This window comes from Centroberyx gerrardi, chromosome 6 (genome assembly GCF_048128805.1).
Source record: "Centroberyx gerrardi isolate f3 chromosome 6, fCenGer3.hap1.cur.20231027, whole genome shotgun sequence".
In the NCBI taxonomy this organism is placed as follows: domain Eukaryota; kingdom Metazoa; phylum Chordata; class Actinopteri; order Beryciformes; family Berycidae; genus Centroberyx; species Centroberyx gerrardi.
In genome coordinates this window covers 19440553-19464342 of record NC_136002.1, presented here as the reverse complement: position 1 = coordinate 19464342, position 23790 = coordinate 19440553, and the positions used below count along the sequence as shown (strand labels likewise).

Genomic DNA, 23790 nt, shown 5'->3' with positions numbered 1-23790 from the left:
CATTGGGTCTATGGGAAAGAAGTATTCATGTTGAAAAAATTATTGATCTGTCTGTCCAAGATCATGGGAATAACATGTAAATCCTTGTATATAGTATATTTCCCCTTTAATAGTAAAGAGTTAAGGACACGCACAAGCACATACACACACACACAGTTACTTCTTAATCAGGCCTTGTGGAATCTGAGTCAAGTATTAGTAATTGAAAGGGTGGAGGGGATTGGGGGGGCGGCGGGGTATTATGGTTACGACCCTGCTAAATTCTCAATCAAAGAGTAACTTCACACTAAAACACTTTTTTTGAGTTGTAAACTGGTATTTAGCATTATGTAGTTATGAAATACAACAATGCCAGTCATCTTGTCAACATTTGAGCCCAAATGTGCCAGTGCCATATTTATCTCACTAAACCTGGCTCAGTTCGCCCTCCAGTGGTTAAAATTAGCAGCTGGTGTTCAACTGGAGATGCAGCCGTGTACAAGGACAAATGTCCTGAGATATGTCATTTGGTGAAAAAGTGTTACCACTCTAACCCATCACCATGTGCACATGCCCACAAACACCCCACCCATTCCTCTTCTCACCAATCCGGCCCAAATTCATACCCTCCCTATTCTCCCCTGCTCTTAACGCCCAGTGTCTTGCATTTTTTAAAACTGGGTGCAGAACTAATCTTTAAGCAAAACATTTGAAAATATTTGAATCATGGATCATACAAATAAGAAATACTTAAGTCAGTTTCACACAGAATAATGACCTTTTTGGCCTTTATAAAATATTTGCTCTTCACAAAACATTGGAAGCCTAGAGTAGATCCTTAAAGGAATCGTTCACCCACAAATGAAAATTCTGTCATCTACTCACCGTCATGCCAGTTGAAACACAGGTGAAGTTTGCCCATAGTACACACACAGGGAGGTTGCCAGCACAACTCTATAGCAGTCTTCTCCAAAACAGCTGAAGTCAGTGGGGACCAGTTCTTCAGAGTTCTAAAAAGACCTATATTTACACCATAATTTAATGCAAATCTTAACTACAACTGATTGATTTGCAACAAATAATGGTGTATAGGTCTTTCTATTCAGTGTGATTGTTTGGCTGTTTTTGTTTTGGAACTCTAAAGAACAGGTCCCCATTGACTTCAGTTGTTTTGGAGAAGGCTGCTACGAAGTTGTGCTGGCAACCTCCCTGTGTGTTATATGGATTAACAAATGTCACCATTTGGCATGAGGGTGAGTAGATGATGACAGAATTTTCATTTTTGGGTGAACTATTCCTTTAAGATGACTAGGGGCATTGCAAGGCGGTTAGGTTCATTAACCAGCTTATGATGAATAAAAAATAACTCTAAATTTTCTGGATTAGAAGGACATTTTGGATATACCTTATCTGAAGTTTCTGCATGGCTGTGCTGCTTATTATTTTCAAGATCTTAATAAAGAAATTGAATTGATTGATTGATTGAATTGATTAAGTGGGAGGATGTAGTAAAGACAGAGGATGACATTTTATTCAATTTCTTTTTCTTTTGATGACCTATTAGTCCATACCCTTTTACCGCACCCACACTTCTTCTGGCACTGGCACATCATTTCAACATAAGGTTATTTTCCTAACCATGCAGCCACATTCTTTAAGGACAGAGAATATGTCATACAGAGACAAAGAGACAGCTGTGTATGTAGAAAAGAACTATTTATTACTTCCGGTCAGTAATAGAGTCCTACACAGCCCAATGACAAAACCCAACACAGGTTAATGTTGCCATAGCAGCTGAGCTCCACCAGTCTGGAGTTCTGGTGTTGGCCAGCAGGTGAGGTTGCAAAAGCTGAACATAACTTGGGTCACCCCGACCTTCCCTCCTATCACAGCCTAGCCCTTCAACCAAAACAGGCACTGCATGTAGAATGACTGGATAGGTATAATTCTAACCTACAGTAGCTGACCAATGTTTGATATCAACATAAAGTGAGCTGAGTGCCAAGTCAATCAAAACACGCACTTGGGAGCCCTTCAGAACAATTCTGCTGCAGCTCACTTGCCAATTAACATTTACGGCTTTTCAGCCAATCAAAAACATGAACAGCTGTTATATAATGGATGTGGTTATGGTTATCTCCGTGCACGACTGCTGGCGCCTTTAAATGGATCATCCTGGATCAAGAGAGAGTGAGGCAGAGATGGAGAGAGTGATTAAGACACTGACAAAGAAACTGAAAAATTAAGACCCTTTGATATGGAAATAAGAGCTAAATTCAAGACAAGTAGTTCTAATAAGGAAATATGAGTGGGATTCTGTCAGTTGAAGGGTGGGGTAAGCATTGTTTTTGTTAAATATATGATAGCCAAAAGCCAACAATAGCAACAGATTACACATATCATTATTTACATGGATTGTTTGAGAAGTTGGCAATACAAACAATGAAAAAATAAATGAGTGCAATTGTAGTTAAACAGATTGTATCACCATACTTCGTGTAACTTTGCTGGAAGGGTTAGGATTATTTATGCATAAGCCAATCCATAATAAGTGCAAACTGGCAGAACTGTATTCTTGTTAATGTAAAAACAGCCAGCACTGCACCCTAACTTGCTAAGAGATGTTAAAGGTCCCATATTCTATACTTTCCAGTGTTTTATTTTATGTCTTGAGGTCCATTCAAAGCTGTTTGTGTGGCGTCATGTCCCAAAAACACTCTCAATCCATTTTTACATGTTCATTTTCCAGCATCTCTCTGAGCCTTACCAAGAACAGGCTGTATGTTGCTGTGCTTTTAAGGCTCATTAATGTTAACGACTCCTCTGTTCTGATTGACTAACCGTTTCAAGAGTGAAAAGTGAGACACCACAGACCACAGAACAGGCAGCAGAAAACTCCGGTAATAAACAATGACAACCGCTCAACCGCTTTGAAAAAAAACACTTTGTTAGCCTATTATTTCTTATAAAAATGATAATGAGCGAACCTTTGTGACGCCACAAAGTTACGGAAGTCCAAACGGCTCATTTAGAGGCTCAGTTTTCTAATACGGATTGTGTGGATTTAGTTGACTACCGTGCGTTTTGATACTTTCACAATGTTTAGATAGCACATCCAACTCCTTTATAATCAAAGAGGCAAGGGAAATCCCGTTTTACACGATATGGGACCTTTAACAGGAAGGGTCAACAAAAAAATATATATACTGGGGGCTGGGTTGTGCACAATCTTCTAACAAGCATACTTCCTATATAATTTTTTGGTCTGTATTGTTTACCTCCATGGTTAGGTAGGTATCCCACTTAACAGGTCAAGTCACTTTTCACTTTATGGGGTCTTAAAAAATGGAAAAAGAGACATATTGTGCATATGCACTCCCATACCCTGCACCCCAACACTCTAGTTGCACATTATAGGGCCATCTCTTTTCACAGAACGGTCTCACCATACCTCATCGTCACTGTCATCAAATTCAACTCCTCTAAATGACTGGCTCTGGCTCTGGCTCTGGGAGCTGCGCTTAGCGGAGGACGACGACGCTGGTCTAGGGTAAGAAAGAGAAGGACAGAGACAAGTCAAACAAGGGAGGACAAATGCATCTCAATTTAAATATAAGGCTAAGGAGAGGGAAGGAGAAAAATTAAAATAAAGTGGTGAGTGTGTATATATGCGAGTCTGTGTATGGATCTAGCCTTTTCTGACTTCAGAGACTAGACTAGACCGTAGACAGATAAACCATACCTTGGAGTGGGTCGCGTAGCTTTCATTGTGGGTATATCTTCATCAGAGTCTTCAATGAACATCTGGAGATTAATAAAGGATGAGAGAGAAGGTTGGAGGACGGTACAGTAGGGCTAACAACTAATGATGATTTTTATTAATGATTTTTTGATTAATAGATTAATCATTTAGTCTAAAATGTGAAAAATAATGACAAATGCCCATCACAAGTTAGCAGAGCCCAAAGTGATGTCTTAAAATGTCTTACTTATTCTGATCAGCAGCCAAAAACCCCAAAGTATTCATTTTATAATGATATGAAACTGAGAAAAACAACCAAATTTTAGCATTTGTGAAGCTGTAACCAGCAAATGTTTGGTATTTTTACTGATAATAACTAAAACAATTAATCAATTATCAAAATTCAATTCAATTTTCAACTTATCGCTTCAGCACTATGGTACCGTTCAAGTACAGACTGAAAGAAGGAGGTGTGTGTGTGGGTGTTGTGTGTTTGTGTGTGTGTGGTCGTTTCATTTACTTCGTCTTCTGTGTAGGACTTGGCGGCTCTGGCCTGAGATGGTCTCTGGGATGGAGCTTGGAACGCTGAAGCGTGAGGCAGAAGTATGGAGGGAGAGAGATTAAAGGAGGAGGAGGCGCGGTGAAAGTAAAGAGGAAATGGAGAGAGGAGGGGCAGGAGGAGGCAGGGGTGGAAGGAAAAGATTTATGCACTGATAAAACACAGTAAGATTTCCGTGAATTCTCCTTGAAGCCTTGGACTGGCATATGAGTGCAGTGTATATTGTGTGTACACAGACCAACACACACGCACAGTCACACACCCCTACCTTCCATGATGCTTCTGCTTTGGGTCGGGGCGGAGGATTTCTGGGAACGGCCCCGACTTGCTGGCTTTGGTTCAGCGGCAGCTGCACCTGGATGAACAGATATCCCCTTTATATAATATAAAATATTCTTTGAAAATACTCCCAAGCCTAATTTAATATTATCATATCATTGAACATATCCATTTGACTGACTGAAGTGCAGTGATCCTGAAACCTGAAAACTGCTGTGGTCCGAACATCACTTCAAGATGACGACACTAGCAGTCATGATAACTCACCTCTCCCCCTCCCCCGGCCGCCACCCCTCCCTCTGCTGCCCCTCCCTCGGCCTCGCGTGGGGGGAGGGGCTGAGGGGCCCTCGTCAGAGTCCATAGCAACATCAGCCAGCTCGTCTGATATGTCCAGGTCGCCTCGCTCCAAACGGTGAGCTTTGGCTCTGTCGATAGCCTGAGACAGAGGGAGGGAGGGAAAGGAAGAGAATGAGAGAGAGAAAGGTAGAGAAACAAAAGGGACAGAAGAGAGACTGTAGAGAGGACAGTGAGTGGAAGAAGAGGTATCTTAAAACAAAATTATTATGTGTGTGTCCTGTGCGCATTCATTACTTACTTCTCTGATTTCCTCCTCTTCCTCAGTTGTGTTCTTTTTGGAGTCTCTGAAAAGCCGGATCTGAAGAGACAAATATGTCATTCTTATAACAACATATGACAACTCTTCCAGCCTCCCGCTCCACTCCTCCCCCTCCCCCTCCTCCCCCCTCTCCTCTCCTACCTCTGTGTCTATATCCTGTTCTGTGGAGACTCCTCTGGCCTGGAGGTGGCGCTGTGTCTTCTCCAGCTGGTAGGTGATCAGCTCCTCGATGGCGTCTTTCTCGTCTTTGTCCACAAACTCCTGGATGGCTTTCCCCATGCCCTGCTCGGTCAGCAGGGACAGCTGTACCTTCTGTGAAGACATGATGCACACACACTTATCAAAAGGATATACAGATAGTACAGGTGCTAGGATAGGATAAAAGAATATTTCAATTTTTTAAATATTATCCTTACTTACCTATTTTTATCTTTCTTTTTTAATGTAATTTTACTAGACAAATTCTGTCTTGCTTTTGCTTGTATTCTTGATTTTGTTTTGCTTGTCATGAAATAAATGATTCACCATTCGAGTCGCATTCTATGTATGAATGGTGCTACAAAAAATAAAGTTATTATCATTACTACTACTTAGTGTATGTGCATGTTTGTGTGTGTGTGTGTGTGTGTGTGTACCTGTTCGGCTGCTTCAAAGTATTGTTTAACCAGGTCCTCCACTCTCAGCCCCTCAACTGCAGTGGTTTTTAACAGCTGGCCATAGTCGACATTGATCTCATCTAAAAAGCACAATAAATGAAAAAAGTTAAATGGCCAGCAAATCAAAAAAGTGAACAATGAATAGCTGTATATTTAGTCTGCATGAGACCTTTGATGGCCTCCTTGTGCTCGCGCCGTCTGACAAAGTGAATGACGTCTTTGGGGTTGGCCACGCGGTCCACAAACTTCTGACTGAAGCGAGAAGTGTTGAATGCCTCAAAGCCCCCACTGTAGTCCACCTGGGGAAGGAGATGACAGAAGTCGCTGAATTCTAATACAGTGTATGTATGTGGGTGCGTGCATGTACTGTAAGCGTGCCCATGTCTGTCTTACCCTGATGCGAATCAGAGGTTTCTCTGGGGTGAGCGGACACCCCAGTCTATCTCTTTCAGCTTCCTCGAGCATCTCTACGACCTAGAGAATGACAGAGAGAGAGAAATGGGTAATTAGATGAGCTGATTGAGCGATAGATATTAGAGAAGTACTTACTGTATGTGTTTGTTGGTGTCTTTGAGTGTTACCTTGGCATAGCAGAAGTTCTCCACCTTCTTTGTGACCTGAGGCGTATCAGGTGTGAAGAGGTCTTGGTGGTCAGCCAGCACCACGTCTTGGATAAAGAACTGACGCACCGTCTTTAGGGGGATCTTCTGCAGGTTCATCTTACGACCCTTCACCCTCAGCAGGCCTATGTGCCTGCATTCACACAAACAGAGGTAGTATGGGATTTTTGCATCATTGGAACAAAACTGGCTTGGTTATTGCATCCCTTGTAGACACATACTCTGAAATGTGGCTCAATTTATCTGTACCATCAATTGTGTATGTGTGTGTGTGTATTTGTACTTCTTGGCGGCCTCTCCAGGGGACAAGGAGGTGGCTACAGAGCTGCCAGGCTGTGTGACGTAGAAGAGCTGCTGTTCGTTCCTGGTGGGGGCGATCAAACACTCGTGCTCGTGACCCCACACCACCAGGTCAATAAAGTCATCCAGAAACTGCTCTGGGATGTAGTTAGTGGGACCATGCTTGCTCCTAGAAAAACAAGATAGAGAAGATATGTCAAATTGTAAAAAACAGGATACAGGCAGATATATGAAAAAATTTACTATTTAAATCCTAAATTCAGCAATTGGCTTTGTAAGCTAAGGCAACGCACCTACAGTAGGTGTGGAAGGTACAGAGCTCAAGAACAGGCATACGACTGTATTTTAAAAGGTTTATTAATCTCAATGCATCAAGAGAGAGAACAAGCCAGCCTATGAAAAAGCATCAGCCTTCTCTGCCTGGCCAAGGCCACCCAGGCTTTTATGTACCCTCTTAACATGAAAACATGAGTTGCTTTAGTTTCCTCTGCTATATCTGCCCTCCCCAGTCCCATCCTGCATTCCAAGCTCTAAAAAAAGGTCAAAGGTACAGAGGCACACAGTTTGCATCAGATGGCCTTTAGCCTGCACCTTCTCTGATGTCCTGAGATTATTCACTGTATGACAAAATTTAGAGCAATTCCCTCCTAAGGGCGAGGTGGGAAGGGGGGAGTTGCCTTCGTTGGTAAAAAATTACTTTCCAACAACATGCACATACACACACACCTGTTCTGGTGGATGGTGAAGAGGTTAAACCACTCGTCTTGGTCTTCTTTGGGGCGAAGCATGGTTACCTGGTTGTTGACAAACATCCTGTACAGGCGCTCGTCAGGGATGGAGCCTGCACACAAACACATACATCATCCACACACAAGTTACACTGCACCAAGAAGACTGCCTACTATTATCAACCTCAGAACAAAGTCAAAGATTACTTTGGGAATGAATATCACCATTCACCACCATGCCACCCAAACACACACACACTCACCAAGGCCATATAAGGCTAGTTTGGTGTTGCCTTTCTGCATGAGGATGGGACTAATCTCTATTCTCTCCACTGACTGGGAGCGACCAAAGTGATTGACGAGGCCACAAGAGCTCAGCAGATCCAATGCACACAAACCTTCAGCCTTGAGGAAAGGAAGAGAGCATTACACACAAACAAACATACAGGCACACACACATTAAGATTCAGTCACATCATGAGTGAATGTTTTTTACATTGGAAGCAACTCACCCCAGTTGGGTCATCATGGTTACCGTGAACGCTGAATACAGGAATAGAGATGTTGAGGTTTTCATCCTGATAGTTAACCCAGGGGAACCTAAACACACACACACACACACACACACACACACACAACATTAAAATAACATACTCATTCAACAAGAATACAATGCCTGCAGGAATGACCACACACAGACAGATAGGAACGGACTTGCTGGTGCTGAAGTTGACAGCCTGGTCGCTGAGTATGTTGAAGAGTATGGGAGAGTCTCCCATGCAGTATTGTCTTAGCATAGTGACGCAGGTGTGGAGGCAGCGCCGTGAAGGTTTGTTCTCATGGAACAAATCACCTCCCAGCAGGATGAAATCTACCTGCAGAGAAAACAAGAAAGCAGAAGGTGTGTAGGAGAGGTAGGGCTAAGGCCTGCAGCAGGTTTTGGGATGCCTATGCATTCAGACAGAGAAACACACACATTTGAGGTTGACTCATCCATCCGACACACATACAAACATTCGCACTCAGACACACACACACACACACACACACATATCAACCGGCATATACCTGATTTGTCTTGGCACATTTCAGGATCTCATCCATTGTGTTGTAAGTGTCATTCCCACGAATAGCATCCTTCTCCAGGTAACCAAGGTGAATATCTGTGGCGATAAGGATCTTAAAGGTATCCTCATCGTCCCTGGAAACATAGCACACCAGACAGTCATGCAACAGAACCAATAAGATGATTACTATAGAACCACACATCTGATTCTTTAGATTTATCCATAGATTATCTGGATATGAACATCATTAATCACTGAGAAATGTCTGGAACTCTAATTATGAGCAACCTGCACAAGCACAACCTGTGCTATTAGGTCCACTTTCATATTCTGTTTGAGATAAAGTAATTCAAGCATAACAGATCAAAAACATATGCCTCCATTCAAATTAACAATAGGAGCAAGAGCAGACTTACAAGGTGCTCTCTGAGGACATGATGACGTGGGGTGTGATAAGTGTGATCCCTTTACACCTGGACGGCTGACAGCAAGAGAATTCCCCTGCAGAGTAGAGGATCACTCTTTTAGCCCTGATTCATGCTGTTCTCAAAAAATAGAGAACCTAGAGTAATAATATGACTCTTTTTAGAAAGCGACTACACAATTATCACAGCAAAAGGATACGTGTCTATTTTAATATTATACAAACACTGCAGTGATACTATAGGAACTAACAAATACCACATACTGTAATGCGATAAGATCACTATACGAAAATCATCACTGATTACCACATAAACACTGCAAGTAAGGGATATTACAGAAATACTAACTATAGCCTAAAGTCATTTTTCGTCAGTGTTTCTGTTTAGCGAGATGTTATCAGGGTCAAGTGAGTCACACATTTTACATTACAGTACAACTATCGGAGCTTTCTCTATGATAATAAGTCATTAGTAAAGTAGTAACAGTGGTTGTTAGACTGCGTAACGCACTTTCCTTTTCACTGGATAACTGTAAGGATGGTGACGAATCCTGGTTAGCTTGCAGTTATGCTAAATCAGCATGGCTGCAAGTTATTAAGTGCCTGCGATAGCTAACATTAGCTGAGCTAAAGCTACCATACTGGCTGGTTTTCACCCATATTCAATACGTTATTTAGACAAACGTTTGTAGTGTATGCTAAACAATGTGCAGCTATCATTACTCGTCACCCACCTCCTCTGGAAATCCCACGACTAGCGCACTTGCCATGAAATTCCCGGCAAGTCTTGCAAACTCTGTCCCCACCCCTCACAGATCATTTGCTGTTATTGTAGTTTTATGACAATGCATCTCCGTTCAAACCTGTAGATTATCGGGCGAGTAAAAACTACATTTCCGGGTAGAATGCCTGGTGCGTTTGTTTTGTTTAAACAGACACGCCGAGGACACGCCGAGGAAGGAAGAGTCGCAGCTGAGAAATATAACGTCTACGAGCACAGTGACAGAACGGGACAGACTGGGATTAATATCATTTTTACCCTTCGGAAACCCAAGCTTGTTTAGCTGACCAAATGATGTTTTCACAACTCTTTAACGTTACCAGTGGTGGTATAAACGGCGCTTAGCTAATTGTTAGTAGTAATTAAAGGAAGTATATAGTTATTTTTATACTAGCATACTTTCCTTGCTAGTTTTAGTACCAGCTAGGCTGACCGGATTGGCTGGATTTCAATGGAGACTCTGTCAAAACCACCCGCTGCTGATGCTACGCGGGAGAAGGTAGTCAGTTTTAAATTGTAGCTTTATGCTAGTTTACTAGTTGGTACGATAGCTAAGTTAGCAAAAGGAAGAATAAAACCCGTGCATTCTCTGTGATGTTGGCCAAGTTGGATTCCACGAAGAGCTAGTAGCTGTTAGATTGCACGGAGAGCTGTTACCTAGTAGCTGTCACTACCAGCTGTTGTTGCACGAAATAATACGTTGGCTTGTGTGTTGAAGTTTTACCTCACTGTGTGATATTTAAAATGAGCAGGGCAAACAATTGATTCATGCTGTAACGTTTTATGCTACTCAATTTGTCATATGAAGTAGTGTAGTATTACACTTTGTTTACTACCTTTGCTGGTTGCTGCCTATAATCAGGTGCCTCTTTGAGGGGAAGTGAGCAGGTGCAGTACACTAACGTTATGGTGTTGTATTGTTATTAAGTGTTTTTGAAGTGCATGTGAATGTGCAGCTCCTCGTCACAGAGAGAGAGATGTGTCCTGTTTAGTGTCAGTGTGAATATAGATGTTGTGGAGGTTGTTCAACATTTAGCCGTGGTTCTCTACAGGAGCTGTGTCCACCACCACCCAGTGGAATAGTATCTGGCAGCCCGTCACTGCCATCTTACAAAGACTATCCTGCTCACCGCCCCTTCATCAACACACTCATGCATCACACACCCCAAACACGCACACACCACACATGTCGACTGTCATCACCACCCAGCAAGGCCTTCCCAGAGACCAGCAGTGCAGGTAACTGTGTGCATCTGCGTGTGTGTTGTTTCGCCACACACTCACAGTTTCCATCCAGGTATTGTGGTGTATCAGAGCTCCATGGTTACAGCATGTGCAACATGATACCACACTACTTGAATGTCTGAGCTGTGCTGACATCTACTCATTCTATCCCTAAGGTCCCCCTTCTATTCATCTTTCCCAACCTCCAAATCCCATATTTTTCTGACACTATTCCACCAATACTATATACATGCCCCGAAGATGCTTTGAATCTATCACTACAGCCCTCTATGCATTCATTCTTACATCTAATCTAATTATCTAATCATTCTTACATCTAATCGTACATCACATAAAGGTATCATATGGTCTTTATAATGTGTGTGTGCATGTGTGTGTGCATGTGTAGCAATCTTATCTGCCCTGAGGAACCTCCAGGAGAAGATCAGGAGGTTGGAGTTGGAGAAAGGATGTGCAGAGCTCAGTCTGCGCACTATGGGGAAAGACACATCACACACACAACTGCAGAGTGAGAAAGTCACACAAAGCTTCTTGGACACAAACACCCAGAGAGACACAGGGAGAGAGACAAGTGACCATTCCAACTGCAACCAAGGTGAGTGCGGACAGAGTGTAATGACACATAACGTCCTACAGAGGTGCACAAACTTTAAAGTTGGCTTTTTACTAAATTATATCCCGCCCTTGTCCATTTTCCTGCATCTTGTTGATATTTTCTCTCCCTATCTCATTGTGTCCATTCGTTCTCTTTCACAGTGTTGATCACCCACCTAGCTGCTGCGGAGTCTCGCTGTGTGCAGCTGGAGAGACAGCTGGACCACATGAGGAGGATGGTGCGCCATGCCAAGGCAGACAGGACTAGCCTGCTCAAACAGCAGGTTAGCTCAGTGTAGCACAGTGTCACAGGCTGTGCGGTAGAAGCTAAGACTCTAAAACAACACTAAAAACTACACTCATACAGCGATTTAATGTTTAAAATAAAGATGTATTGTGTTAATTGTTCTCTACACTCTCAGGTTTCCATGGAGACAGCCAGGTCAGCTGACCAAGAGCTTGACCCTGTGTCTGAGCATGCCCAGTTGGAGAAGCTGGAGCGCCTGGAGCAGGAGTACCTCAGGCTCACACACACGCAGAACAACGCTGAGGTATACACAAAGACAAACATCAAATAGAGAAACAGTTTAAGAATCCGTACTGACCTTTACAACTGATGTGACGGCAACAAAGATGATGACTCTGTGTGTGTGTGTGTGTGTGTCTGTGTGTGTGTGTGTGTGTGTGTGTCAGATAAAGATTCATGAGTTGGAGATGAAACTACAGGAGGAGGAGCACCAGAGAAAACTGGTCCAGGACAAAGCCAACCAGGTAGATAGACACTCACTCTGTTTTGCAAGTGTTTTATCCCTTGCACTCCCTATTGGCAGCTTGTAATGTTGGTTACACATGACGGGAAGCTTAGCCTATTGTTTTACTTACTGTAAGTTGCTCTGGATAAGAGCATCTGCTAAATGACTAAATGTAAACGGTTTAGTACATTTCTGTGTTCTGCTCTCCTCAGTTACAGACAGGTTTGGAGGCCAATAGGATTCTGCTCCAGTCCGTGTCACCCCGCCCATCCAGGAGACGGTCCAAAGGCAAAAGGTCCACTTCAAAGGTAACAACAACAAACAAACAAACAGGGACGGACAAACCCGTCTTTATTTTCATCACAAACGACCACACCGCATGCACACACGTGTTCGGCGGCGGCACACACACACACATGCTGAAATGGCGCCGTGAAATTTGTTCTCCGCTTTTTATCCCATCCTGGCTCGTCCTCCTCCTCGGACAGGCCAGGAGCGGTGGGCAGCCTGCAGCGCGGCGCCCGGGGACCAACTTCTTCTTGGACCATCGCTGGTCAGGCGACGATCTTCTTGCATGTTTTTAGTGGGGGGTTCTTATCGTATGGAGGAAACCCCAGGTGAGCACGGGGAGAACATGCAAACTCCACACAGAAAGGCCCCCTTTTCACGAGATAACCCACCTGGGCACTAGGCACCGAAGGCATGGGGAGAACATACCCCCAGTGCCAACAGCGACCCAAGACCCTCCCAGGAGTGTTCAGTGGCTTCACTCCTGTTTTAGCGCACTGAGACCGTTTCTTTCTCTCTGAACCTTCTTAAATTCATGTTTGAACTAACATGACAAGACAGCTGCAACCAGGTGCTTCTGCACAGTGTTACTAGACCTAGACATGTCATATAGAATTGGGCAGAGAGGAATTTAAATGAGGTATTAATTAGGATAAATTAAAATGATAAAATGGTATGAAATGGATGAAAACAGTATTGTCTTTCTTTCTATACTCCATTTCTTACTGCTTTTCTCAATGTTTTTGAGTGTGAAAATGTTTTTGTATGGCCAATATTGCATTTTACTGTGCAGCCTACTGATTTGTGTGTTGATCTTCCCTTTCCAGCATCCTTTACCGCAGCAGTCTTCCCACACACAGCCACACTACAGGCTGAGCCTCAGAGATGTACCTTTTGTAGCTGGAACGGTAGTATGGACATACATGCATTTGTGTTTTTTTAGTTGGCATTATGCAGTATGTAGTCTTTAGTGCTGCACCTCCCTTACTCTGTCTCTCTCTGTCTCTCTCATATTCACTATCCTTCCCCTCTTCTATCTGGCCTTCAGTCAGTGGGCTGCAGCCACTCAGTCAGAGCCAACGTCCAGTCAGTTTTGTCTCTCCTGAAGCAGCACCAGCCCCAGCTCTGCAACAGCCGTGTCCTCTCTCACAACCCGAGCAGCTCCGACACGGCCAATCACAGCCGCACAGACAGTTCGTCTTCCTCCTCCTCCTCCACCAGTGGGGAGGAGCTATCAGAGCTGCTGCAAGCACTACAGGAGGAGCTCCGACTCATGAGCCTGTGAGTGTGTGTATGTGTGTGTCTGCACCTGAACGAGTGTGCAGTTGCATCTGAACTAGATTAGAGGTGACTTGCACACAACATTTATGAATACTTTATGAATGAGTGTTGAACTTTATTCTGCATGCATGCATGCTTGTGTGCGCACGTGTGTGTTGCAGGGAGCAGGATGAGTTGATGAGGCAGGTGGAGGCCAGTGTGTCTGAGCAGGAGAGAAAAGAACTCCAGAGGGACCAAGAGCGGCTGCTGCTGAAAATGGAGAGGAAAGGAGAGCAGATTAGCAAGCTGTACAAACACAAAACACAGGTATGAGTTCAAACAAAAACACAATTCATGCAATCAGTTTAATACAAACACATTGTTTTCTTTCATCTCTCCCATCCTTCACCTTCGTCTTTTTCCCTCTAGATGAAGAAGTTGCGGAAGGAAGCCGGTGGTAATTGTAGGCGGAGCAGTAGGGACGAGGTGAGAGTGACTACAACAGTGACCACTAGAGGTCGCTCTGCCGGAGCAGTCAAACTTAAACCAGGGGAGCGCAGCAAGAGGAATCTGAGGCTGCTGAGGGACATGAAAGCTCTGCAGACCTCGTTACGGACCTGAAACTCAACAGGATAACTTGAACATGGCAACTTAGGTTAACCTTGTTGGTGCTACCTACCTACCTACTGTCTGCCGTCAGCTGAACAGGGTTAAAAGGGCTCTGTAAATCCCTTTATGGCCGTTATTTCAACCTCAACACTGGCAGGTGACCAGTACATGAACCTGGCAGACCAGCCTAACTAAAGCTGCTGTTACAAAACAAGTTACTGAGTGTTATGACCAAACTCCCCTTGATTAAAAGTTCGATAATAAGTTATTTTTACCATATTAAGAATACTGTAACACACCCAAAAGACTACATTGTGAACCAGACCATACAGTTGGTCTCTGTCACCCAGGGTGCCTTTCATGAACACGTGGTCAGTTTGTTCTCTAATTAGTCACACTGGTTAAGGATCGTGTGAAGAAAGACCATTAAAGGAACTGAATGTTTGTGTATGGAGCATGATGGCTCAAACATCCCCATGGACTCGTTATCATTATCAGTTCCTCTCGTTGTTGTTTAACTGTTCTACCAGTAGAGGGCGTGAGAGGCTCATCAGCCCACTGCTTAGATATCCATATCATGATCAGGGATCCCACGTGTGCTGGAAAAGCTGGACATTTTAAGAGTTAGTTTTCGAGTCATGTAAAACAAATTGTCATGGAACAGGTGCTTCCCTCAAGAACAAAATTATTTATAGAAGGTGTTTAAAAAAATCTCTTGGTGCTAAAGCATTCCTGTGGACCGTCAATGGCTTCCCTAATTTTATCAGCAGGCATAAAATGAATTAAAAAAATCTTTGATAGTGTAACTATTTGTTGCCATATCACCATATTTGTCTTAAATGTCTAAAAATATCTTAAATGACGTCACTGCGTGTAAATTGCAAATTTGAGACATATCCTCGTGCAGTTTGACTAATGATGTCCTACGAAGGACCAGGAAAATAATTTGTAAAAAAAAAAAAAAAAGCCAGAATAAGACTGAAGACACTTGTAATAAGTGTGTGTGTGCGTGTGTGTGTGTGTGTGTGTGTGGTTTCGCTATGATGCAACAGCGTTTGTATGAAATGTTAGGATTTGAAATACGTTTGTATCGTTCAATATTTTTGACAATCATGGGTAGCCTACATTTGACTGATACACATATATATATATATATATATATATATATATATATATTTTTTTTTTTATTTTTTTTTTTTTTATTTTTTTTTTTCGTTTTGCGAAATAAACTATTTCTGTTCTACTTTCATTTAAGTACATTGTTTTGTTTGCTTTTTAAATTGTGCCTTTGTTGCAATGGTAAGTTGCTAAAAACAGCAGAGAGCAGTGGCAATCAGCCTTGGTGGACTTTTTGGTTTTAGTTCTGACGTTGCGCTGTTATTCCTATCGACCAGTCACTCTGCTCCCCTGCTGTGTGTCTGAGCTCTTCTTGCTCGGTCTGCCTCTTACAGACTTGCCTTAGTGATGCTGGCGTCTCTGACCTGGCCTCATGATGTCAGATCAGACATGAATAAGATCACAACGGCCTAAAAACTTTATCGATCCACACCACTTGTTAGCTAAACCACACTCTGTATTAGACCATATCACGCCGTTTTAAACTACAATTTGGCTGCATCTACTCACAAGCAAACACAATTAACACTAACAGTCTAATACACTAGCAAGCACTACACACAAACGAATGGACCCATTTCACTGTGTGGATTATTTTTGTACTGTTTTATTTTTTCATTTTCAAAAAAGCATTTTGACAAATTTGATAAAACTATGAATAACAGTAGCCTAGGCTAATGATCAATTCATTTATTTGAATTATCGAGACATTTCGATCTGCCAGATTTGCTGATGCCGCCCATTGAAAAGTAATATACTATAATGCATTTTAGAAGGATGCTCAACAAATATCACAGTAAAACTATAATAGTAAACAATAGAATATTCTAGTGATAGCCTACTAATACCTACCTAATATGAGATTCAAAAATATATATACATTTATGGTATGATAAGGTTATTGTAAACTCATGATTGAGTACCACAGACACAATAAAAATCCCTATAGGAATATTACAGTAGGTCTTTCTTTCGGGCGTGAAATAAAGCGGATCGCCCGCAAATCCTTTACTTCAGCACCAGGCGGGACTGGACAGCTCCTCATAGGAACCCGCTGTGGCCCCCCAATGTACACATGGATATACAGTATTGGTGGAGATGGCTGGACTCCTGCTGTATTCTGTCACTGCTTTAGTTTTTTCTCAATGTCAGTGTAGTTTGAATGCATAACTTTTTCTTACAACCGGCGTGGTCACCATCCAGGGTTTAGCCTGTGGCTGGACATGGCATTTGCGCGCGGTCAGTGGAGAGAGCAGAGCCGCCGAAGTGACGAAGATAACCTGAAGGAAAACATGGCTTGCAGATACATGATGTTGTAAACTTGTCAAAGAGATGGTATGCTGCTTTTACACATGAGGCACGATGTTGTTTTCTGTTGACCGCTGTATGGATTGTTTATTTGCAAACTTATCACCAGAATTCACTTCGAATTGGCGGCATAACTGTTATTTTAATTGCAAAGTTTAATTGCAGCGTCCTTTGTAAGCTGTTCATTATTTACGTGTAATTTGTCCTCGACAGTATGGATTTATCAACACCTGTTTGAAGTCGCTGGTAGTTGAAAAGTTTGGCGAGGAGACGTGGGTCAAGCTCAGGTAAAAGAGAATTTCCTTTTTATTGACGGATTTAGTAGCAGAGATTAATCATTAAAAAAGTTCCCTTGTGTAAGAGTTGGTATCTATCATTCATAACTTTTGGAGTGTAATTTTCAAATCAATAGAATAACATATTAGGAACTGCTTCAACCTCAGTTTTTTTTATCATCATCATCATCATCCCCAACACTCCTCTTCACTCTCCAACATCATCATGATGTACAGGGATGAAGCTGGAGTCCAAGATACCTTCTTGACATATGAAGTCTATACAGATGAAATCACCATGCAATTAGTGACAGAAGCGTGCAAACTGCTAGGTAATTTGTGTACCATTTGTGTTTACTTTTCCCAATTCAAAATAAAGAAATCTGGGTCCCTTTTTAATAGAAAAATGTTAAATCAAAAGGTTTGCTTGTCATGTCCACCCAACCTTATTAGCCTATGTACTTTTGTCTTTTGGCAGAAGTGAAGCCAGAAGTGGTCTTGAGGCAGTTTGGAGAATATTTCTTTGAGTTTTGTAAGCGGTCCGGGTATGATCACATGCTGCGGACTCTGGGGGGAAACTTATTTGAATTCATTGAGAATTTGGATGCACTTCACAGCTACCTCGCCCTCTCCTACAAGGTGCCTGCCCCCAAGTTTGCTGCCTTTCTGTAGCCTATCTCTGTCTGTATCTCCTGTCTTTCTTCTTTTCTTGACTGTTGTGCCATGAAGACAAAAGAAAATGCCTACTTGCTCAACCAAAGCCATTATCTGAACATGCTTGCAGGAAATGAATGCACCATCATTTCGGGTGGAGAGGAACCGTGAGGGCACCATGTTTCTCCACTATTACTCAGACCGCAGAGGGCTCTGCCACATTGTTCCCGGTAATTAGAGGAACATCCCATGACTTATATAAAATCATTCATTTCCTTTTGTATTGTTGTCATCATTTTGCCATCATTGATTCATGTTCTGGTCAGTGGAGCCACATGGCGTGTGTCAGGGTCTACTCACAGTGACAACACTACCTTCCACAGGCATTATCGGGGCTGTTGCTAAAGATTTTTTCAATAGTGAGATAACAATGGAGATTGTCAACCAACTGGAGGAGCTGGAGAGGACTGGGAAGAAAGAGCATGTGGTGTTCCTGGTTACCCAGCGGCCAGCTGCTGCTGCTGCTGCTGCTGGGTCCAGTGCAGTCAGCAGCAGGAATCGGCCCTCTTCAAAGACCCAGTCCCTCCAGCATCGGACTGACAGACGCAATGCTGTGATCTGGAGCAAAGAGGTCAGAGATCTACGCTACATACTCTGTAAAAAACTAAACAGTATTTCATATACACTACCAGTCAAAAGGTTGGACACACCACATTTTTCTTTATTTTTACTATTTTCCACATTTTAGAATAATAATAAAGACATCCAAATTATTAAATAATACAGATGGAATTATGCAATGACCAAAAAAGTGTTAAACAAATCAAAACTATCTTATATTTTAGATTCTTTAAAGTAGCCGCCCTTTGCCTTGATGGAAAGGCAAAGGCTTTGGAAAGAAATTCACACATAGGCATCAACTTCACCATTTCATCAACTTTAGCATTTAAGCATAAGCCGTTAGATCAAAATGGCTTTAAGATAATGAAAAACATAGTACATTCAATCAGATGTGTCCAAACGTTTGACTGGTAGTGTAGCTATAAAACTTGTGTATAGACTACAAGATTTTCTACAGGTGTCTTCTTCCTCAGTGTGGATTTTTTTTCTAAAGGGGACGAAGTGAATCATACCAATACAAGTTTGACTCCATGGATTATAGTGAAATACTGACGCTGCCCTCTCTGTGTCCTTAGCCCCTTGTTCAAAAGAGATCCAGTGTCAGTTTCTCCATGTACAGGAGTCACTGGGAGACAGTCAGAGGGCTGGTCCGGCTCGGGAAAGGTACAGTATAGATACACACACACACACACACATACACACACACACAGACACGTATATTTGCGTCTTGATATATCATCTGCAAAGTTACAAATTCCTACACCCTTTTTCTCACCATACAGGGAAACTGTTGAGGGGCTTTGAGCCGGTCTACCCTAAGACCCTTAACATTGATCTGAAGACGTTCTGCAATGCTTTCCCCTTCCATATAGTCTTCGATGAGCAGGTACAGCAAGAGGCCTATAGAAAGTGACCTTGTACATATTACAGTTATGGGTGGTGGGCGTTGTTGATGGTCATGTTGAGAGCTTGCAATCAATTTCTCGACTACAGAACCCTATTTGAGCATAATTCAGTTGAGAGGTTATTTCAACCTTTAAACATGAATAACTGAATCATATTAAACTAAGTGGAGTGATCCCGGTGGTCTCTGGGACAGCTGGTGGTGCGTCAGGCTGGGGTGAACCTCCAGAGGATCGTCCCTGGGCTCCAGACTATGAGCATCCATCTGGACCAGTACTTCAGCATCGTGCACCCTGAGGTCACCTTCACCATCTCCAGCATTAGGAAGTTCATCAACAGCCACTTTGTCCTGCAGACACGCAGAGACATGATGCCCGAGGCATGGAGGGACAGGCCCATGTTGCAGCTCAGAGGTAGGGGAGAAAAGAAATATCATATATAACCATACACCATCTACACTTTCCAGATGGACAACCATTCCTGCTTGCACTGAATCATCTACAGTATGTAGTATATTCTGTTCTTTTTCTGTGTTGCTTGTCAAATTGTCTGGGGGTTCTCTCTATGCTAAATGCTCTGTTCTCTCTGTTCCAGCAGTCTGCTCTGTCTCTGTTCCCAGATCAGCTCCTTTTAATTAAGCCTGTTATTATCTTTCTGTTTCCCCTGTCTCCAGGTCAGATGATCTGGATGTCCTCTCTGGGCTGTATGCTCTATCAAGCCTCTCCTCTGCTGAGAAGCCTTCAGGAGCTGGAGGAGAGACACATGCACATTTCTGACATCGCGGCCCATGACGTCACCCGCGACCTCATCCTGCTCAATCAACAGCGACTGGCGGAAATAGAGCTGTCCAATCAGTTGGAGAGGAAGAAGGAGGAGCTCCGCCTCCTGTCTCAGCACCTGGAGGAGGAGAGGAAAAAGACAGAGAACCTGCTGTACGCCATGCTGCCCAAACACGTAGCCAACCAGCTCAAAGAGGGCAAGACCGTAGAAGCAGGTTAACGGCATGCACATACACATGCTCACACACATGCTCACACACAAGAGTCTCAACTGTATTTCACTTGAATGATCACTGTGTGTTTGTGTGTATGTGACTGTATCTGACTTGAACGCTGTTTGTTTCTGTGTATGTGTCTGTACATGTATGTCTGCTTGTGTGCATGTTTCTGTGCATTGTGTGTGTGTGTGTGTGTGTGTGTGTGTGTGTGTGTGTGTGTGTGTGTGTGTGTGTGCATCCCTACAGGAGAATTTAAAGAGTGTACCATACTGTTCAGTGATGTGGTGACCTTCACTAATATCTGCGCCCAGTGTGAACCCATCCACATCGTCTTCATGCTCAACTCAATGTACCTCCGATTCGACCGACTCACAACTGTGCACAATGTCTACAAGGTACACAATAAGATTTGACCCTTTTTTGTATCAACTTTGATCACAATAGACGTGACAACAAAAAACATTCATATTGAGTTTCTGCTTTTAGCTCAGTAAGGGGAGGAAGAAAATCAGTGCAATGAAATGAAAGTTTAAATTTGCCCTTCACTTTTCCACTCACTTTGAACTGAGTGAACACCACTCTCTCCAGTGTGACAGGTAACCTAAAGCATGTTTGTTTGGTGTTCCCCAGGTTGAGACCATAGGGGATGCCTATATGGTGGTGGGTGGGGTTCCCATCCCAGTCTCCAGCCATGCAGAGAGGGTGGCCAACTTTGCCCTGGGTATGATCTTGGCTGCCAGGGAGGTCATCAACCCCGTGACTGCAGGGCCCATTCAGGTGCTGGAGTGTTCTCCATCATCATCTACTGATGTGAAGGATTGAGATAGAACACATTTTTGCTTTTATAGGATGACAGGCAGATTCTATTCTATTCTATTCCATTCTAACACAGCGTCTTATGTGATCTGGTGTGTCTCTGCAGATCCGTGTGGGTCTCCACAGTGGTCCTGTGCTGGCAGGTGTGGTTGGGGAGAAGATGCCTCGCTACTGTCTGTTTGGAGACACTGTCAACACTGCCTCTCGCATGGAGAGTCACGGCCTGCCCAACAAGATCCATCTGAGCCCAAGTGTCTACCAGTGGGCACGCACACACTCATGCATGAAAACACATGCAAACACACACATTCCGACATGCACCGTGAACTCTGTGTATATTAGATTACACGTCCTCTTCCTGGTTAACCCCTTTGTTTTCATGTCCCCTCTCTCAGGGCTCTGAAGGATAAAGGCTTTGTTATCCAGCAGCGAGGAGAGATCGAGGTGAAGGGGAAGGGCAGGATGACCACTTACTTCCTAGAAAGGAACCTAGGAGTCAGCGAGCAGCAGATTATGGGTCTCTCAGTCGCTGAAGCTGGCTCTGGGCAGCAGTATGGACCGATTAGCTACCAGCCAAGTCTCCATAGACTAGGGCGACCAGGTCAGTTTGCTGTCTCTGACTAATCCTAATTCTGCATCTAGTGGTTTACTCTGTGTTTGAGCTTACAGAACATGGACTTCCCATGGGGATTTATTGGTCTCTTAATATCTTGCTATATGAACGCATCCTGTCTCCTTATCAGCTGTACATGACTCATCTTTCTCTCTCTCACTCACTTTCTCTCTGCTTCCATAGGCATCCAGAGGCAGAAAAGGGTTGATCTCTGTTTGATCCCTATGAAATATGGAGACAGCCTGAGTGAGGCCTCACCATCATCCCGCATCTCTGATCCCCAGCCCGGCCCGGCTGTCAAGCCCCGGGACTCAGAGAGCTACGGCAGTCTGCACACTGATGACCAGTCAGAGGACGGAGCTCTAGGTCAATTAAAAGATACAGATGAAATACAGATGAAAAATTATGGCCAATCAGAAATCAAATATGAGGAGCAACAATTGAATGGATTAGATGATGACGCTGAGGAACAGCTGATGATCACTGCTGCTGCGGGAACTTCGTCCCGTACCAATCAGAACAAACGCACCCGAACCAGGCTCTGTGTCGTCCTGTGAGCTGGAATTAGGATGGATCACTTGCTGACTGGCTGACTGACCAATTGTCTGTTTGACTGATGAAAGTATTTATCTACCAAGCGACACCATATCTATGTAACATCTGGCATTGCTGCTGAACAATCAGCCATTGAGAGTCTTTTTAACGGTCTTTTTGAAGACAGTCAGACCTGCTCATGGCATCTACATCCAATGGCAACTTCCCCAGTGCATCCAGTGTCAAAATTTCTCTTGACTAAATTCTTGGTAGCAGACACGCATTGTTACTGTTTTCCCATTATAGAACAAAAAAACAGACACTGACAGTCTGCCTTTACAATGGATGTTTTGCATGTAGCAGATCAAACATTATGTTAAAGCTGAATTCTATATGTTGTGTTCGTTGCTCCCCTGTATCTGTCTGACTTACTGAATAATAAACTTGATTGGCCTGCCAGTGACTGAGTGATTCCCAATGAACCTTACCAGCACTGAAGGCAAAAACATCCAGTTTAGTCACTTTTAATTTGTTTTCAGTGAACACATTGTACAGACATGTATGACCAACCTTTTCTTATCTACACTTAAATGTAGTATTGTTGCTATTTAAGGCCATTTTCCATGATTATGTGTGTTATTTGGACTGACCCATGATGAGAAGGACAAGGCTAATAATGGTGAAAATAATGAGCACTTAGAATATGTCAAAACAATTCATAAATATTGCACAAACCTTGACTTACAACAACATTGACTGTTTAGGCGGCACCTTATTTCAATTCCATATTGGTAGCAAGTTAGCAACTGAGCAGACCATTTAAAAATAGTGCTGGATTATTTTAATATGAGCCTTCCACACATGAAAGTAGAGACTACAGAGTGCGGTTCAGTCTGATAAAAAAGAAACTCACTCTTTATGAAGAAGCAGGTCTCACATGTTCAAAGCAAACGTGCATGTGGCCTCTCACCACCCTATTTCAGTTTACATTGTGAAAAGAAACAAGGATGAATAAATAATGATGCTGATATTGCTCATGAGGCCGGCTCTGAGACAGTGACCACAAACGTCCGTAAAAGGGCTGTCACCTGCGGGTGTGTGCCTTGTGCCGAAATGACACCCCAGGCTGGGAGAGGAGTCCAGACACCTGATCCTCGCTGAAGAGGGCCCAGTGTCTCATCACCGTTGACCGGGCCTGGATTGCCATGACCGGATGAAAACAACACCTGTAACCAGAGTCTGTGTTTGTGTGGTCAGGTGTGATAAAATCAGTCTCCTGGCTCACTTTATGAGGGGCCCAGTCGACACTGACCTAGATGAAGAGGCTAACCTGTTTCTCGTCACATGCGCTATAGGCCACAGGAGCTCCATTCATGTCCACCTTTTGGTCTGTGGCCACTTCCCACGTCGTTAAAAGTCGCTGCTTTCCTCAAGAATCAGTCTCAGTTATGGAA

At 43.2% G+C, this 23790-nt stretch overlaps 3 protein-coding genes across 4 annotated transcripts; 2 read left to right on the top strand and 1 right to left on the bottom strand.

The window, feature by feature from the left end:
• Nucleotides 1–1676: 1676 nt before the first annotated feature.
• On the bottom strand, nucleotides 1677–9742 carry mre11a (MRE11 homolog A, double strand break repair nuclease). Its single transcript, XM_071912146.2, has 20 exons — nucleotides 9705–9742; nucleotides 8963–9047; nucleotides 8548–8680; nucleotides 8194–8354; nucleotides 7992–8079; nucleotides 7743–7884; nucleotides 7478–7592; nucleotides 6735–6920; nucleotides 6413–6584; nucleotides 6225–6305; nucleotides 6001–6130; nucleotides 5811–5911; nucleotides 5317–5487; nucleotides 5155–5214; nucleotides 4827–4995; nucleotides 4549–4635; nucleotides 4242–4306; nucleotides 3722–3783; nucleotides 3431–3524; nucleotides 1677–2154 (listed from the first exon to the last, which is right to left on the bottom strand). The coding sequence occupies exons 2-20, from the start codon at nucleotides 8980–8982 to the stop codon at nucleotides 2113–2115; spliced, it is 2079 nt and encodes a 692-aa protein (XP_071768247.1). The 5' UTR covers nucleotides 8983–9047; nucleotides 9705–9742; the 3' UTR covers nucleotides 1677–2112.
• A 381-nt stretch (nucleotides 9743–10123) lies between these two features.
• Nucleotides 10124–15629, top strand: cep57 (centrosomal protein 57). Of its 2 annotated transcripts, none has more exons than XM_078284233.1 (11): nucleotides 10124–10253; nucleotides 10807–10990; nucleotides 11385–11591; nucleotides 11753–11874; nucleotides 12013–12141; nucleotides 12284–12361; nucleotides 12555–12650; nucleotides 13458–13538; nucleotides 13679–13911; nucleotides 14073–14217; nucleotides 14320–15629. In XM_078284233.1, exons 1-11 carry the CDS (start codon nucleotides 10203–10205, stop codon nucleotides 14509–14511), a joined length of 1518 nt encoding a protein of 505 aa, XP_078140359.1. In that variant the 5' UTR covers nucleotides 10124–10202; the 3' UTR covers nucleotides 14512–15629. The 2 variants fall into 2 exon arrangements, with proteins under 2 accessions (XP_078140359.1, XP_078140358.1); XM_078284232.1 differs by having other exon boundaries at nucleotides 13458–13541.
• Nucleotides 15630–15963: 334 nt separating this feature from the next.
• On the top strand, nucleotides 15964–22359 carry LOC139921811 (guanylate cyclase soluble subunit beta-2-like). Its single transcript, XM_071912166.2, has 15 exons — nucleotides 15964–15993; nucleotides 17137–17210; nucleotides 17436–17530; nucleotides 17677–17837; nucleotides 17983–18082; nucleotides 18236–18551; nucleotides 19093–19136; nucleotides 19256–19359; nucleotides 19573–19789; nucleotides 20050–20370; nucleotides 20620–20768; nucleotides 21004–21150; nucleotides 21296–21450; nucleotides 21585–21790; nucleotides 21986–22359. The coding sequence occupies exons 1-15, from the start codon at nucleotides 15964–15966 to the stop codon at nucleotides 22357–22359; spliced, it is 2493 nt and encodes an 830-aa protein (XP_071768267.2).
• Nucleotides 22360–23790: the final 1431 nt, after the last annotated feature.

Bases quoted from the DNA above. Each gene is read 5' to 3' on its own strand.
- mre11a (XM_071912146.2), bottom strand. From the start codon at position 8,982: ATGTCCTCAGAGAGCACCTT. The intron at 7,885-7,991 runs GTGAGTTGCTTC...CCTTTCCTCAAG, and splicing joins ACCATGATGACCCAACTGGG to GCTGAAGGTTTGTGTGCATT. The intron at 6,306-6,412 runs GTAACACTCAAA...GTCATTCTCTAG, and splicing joins AGAACTTCTGCTATGCCAAG to GTCGTAGAGATGCTCGAGGA.
- cep57 (XM_078284232.1), top strand. From the start codon at position 10,203: ATGGAGACTCTGTCAAAACCACCCGCTGCTGATGCTACGCGGGAGAAG. The intron at 12,142-12,283 runs GTATACACAAAG...TGTGTGTGTCAG, and splicing joins ACACGCAGAACAACGCTGAG to ATAAAGATTCATGAGTTGGA. The intron at 12,651-13,457 runs GTAACAACAACA...TTCCCTTTCCAG, and splicing joins GCAAAAGGTCCACTTCAAAG to CATCCTTTACCGCAGCAGTC.
- LOC139921811 (XM_071912166.2), top strand. From the start codon at position 15,964: ATGCTGGCGTCTCTGACCTGGCCTCATGAT. The intron at 21,451-21,584 runs GTGGGCACGCAC...CCCCTCTCTCAG, and splicing joins CTGAGCCCAAGTGTCTACCA to GGCTCTGAAGGATAAAGGCT. The intron at 21,791-21,985 runs GTCAGTTTGCTG...CTGCTTCCATAG, and splicing joins CCATAGACTAGGGCGACCAG to GCATCCAGAGGCAGAAAAGG.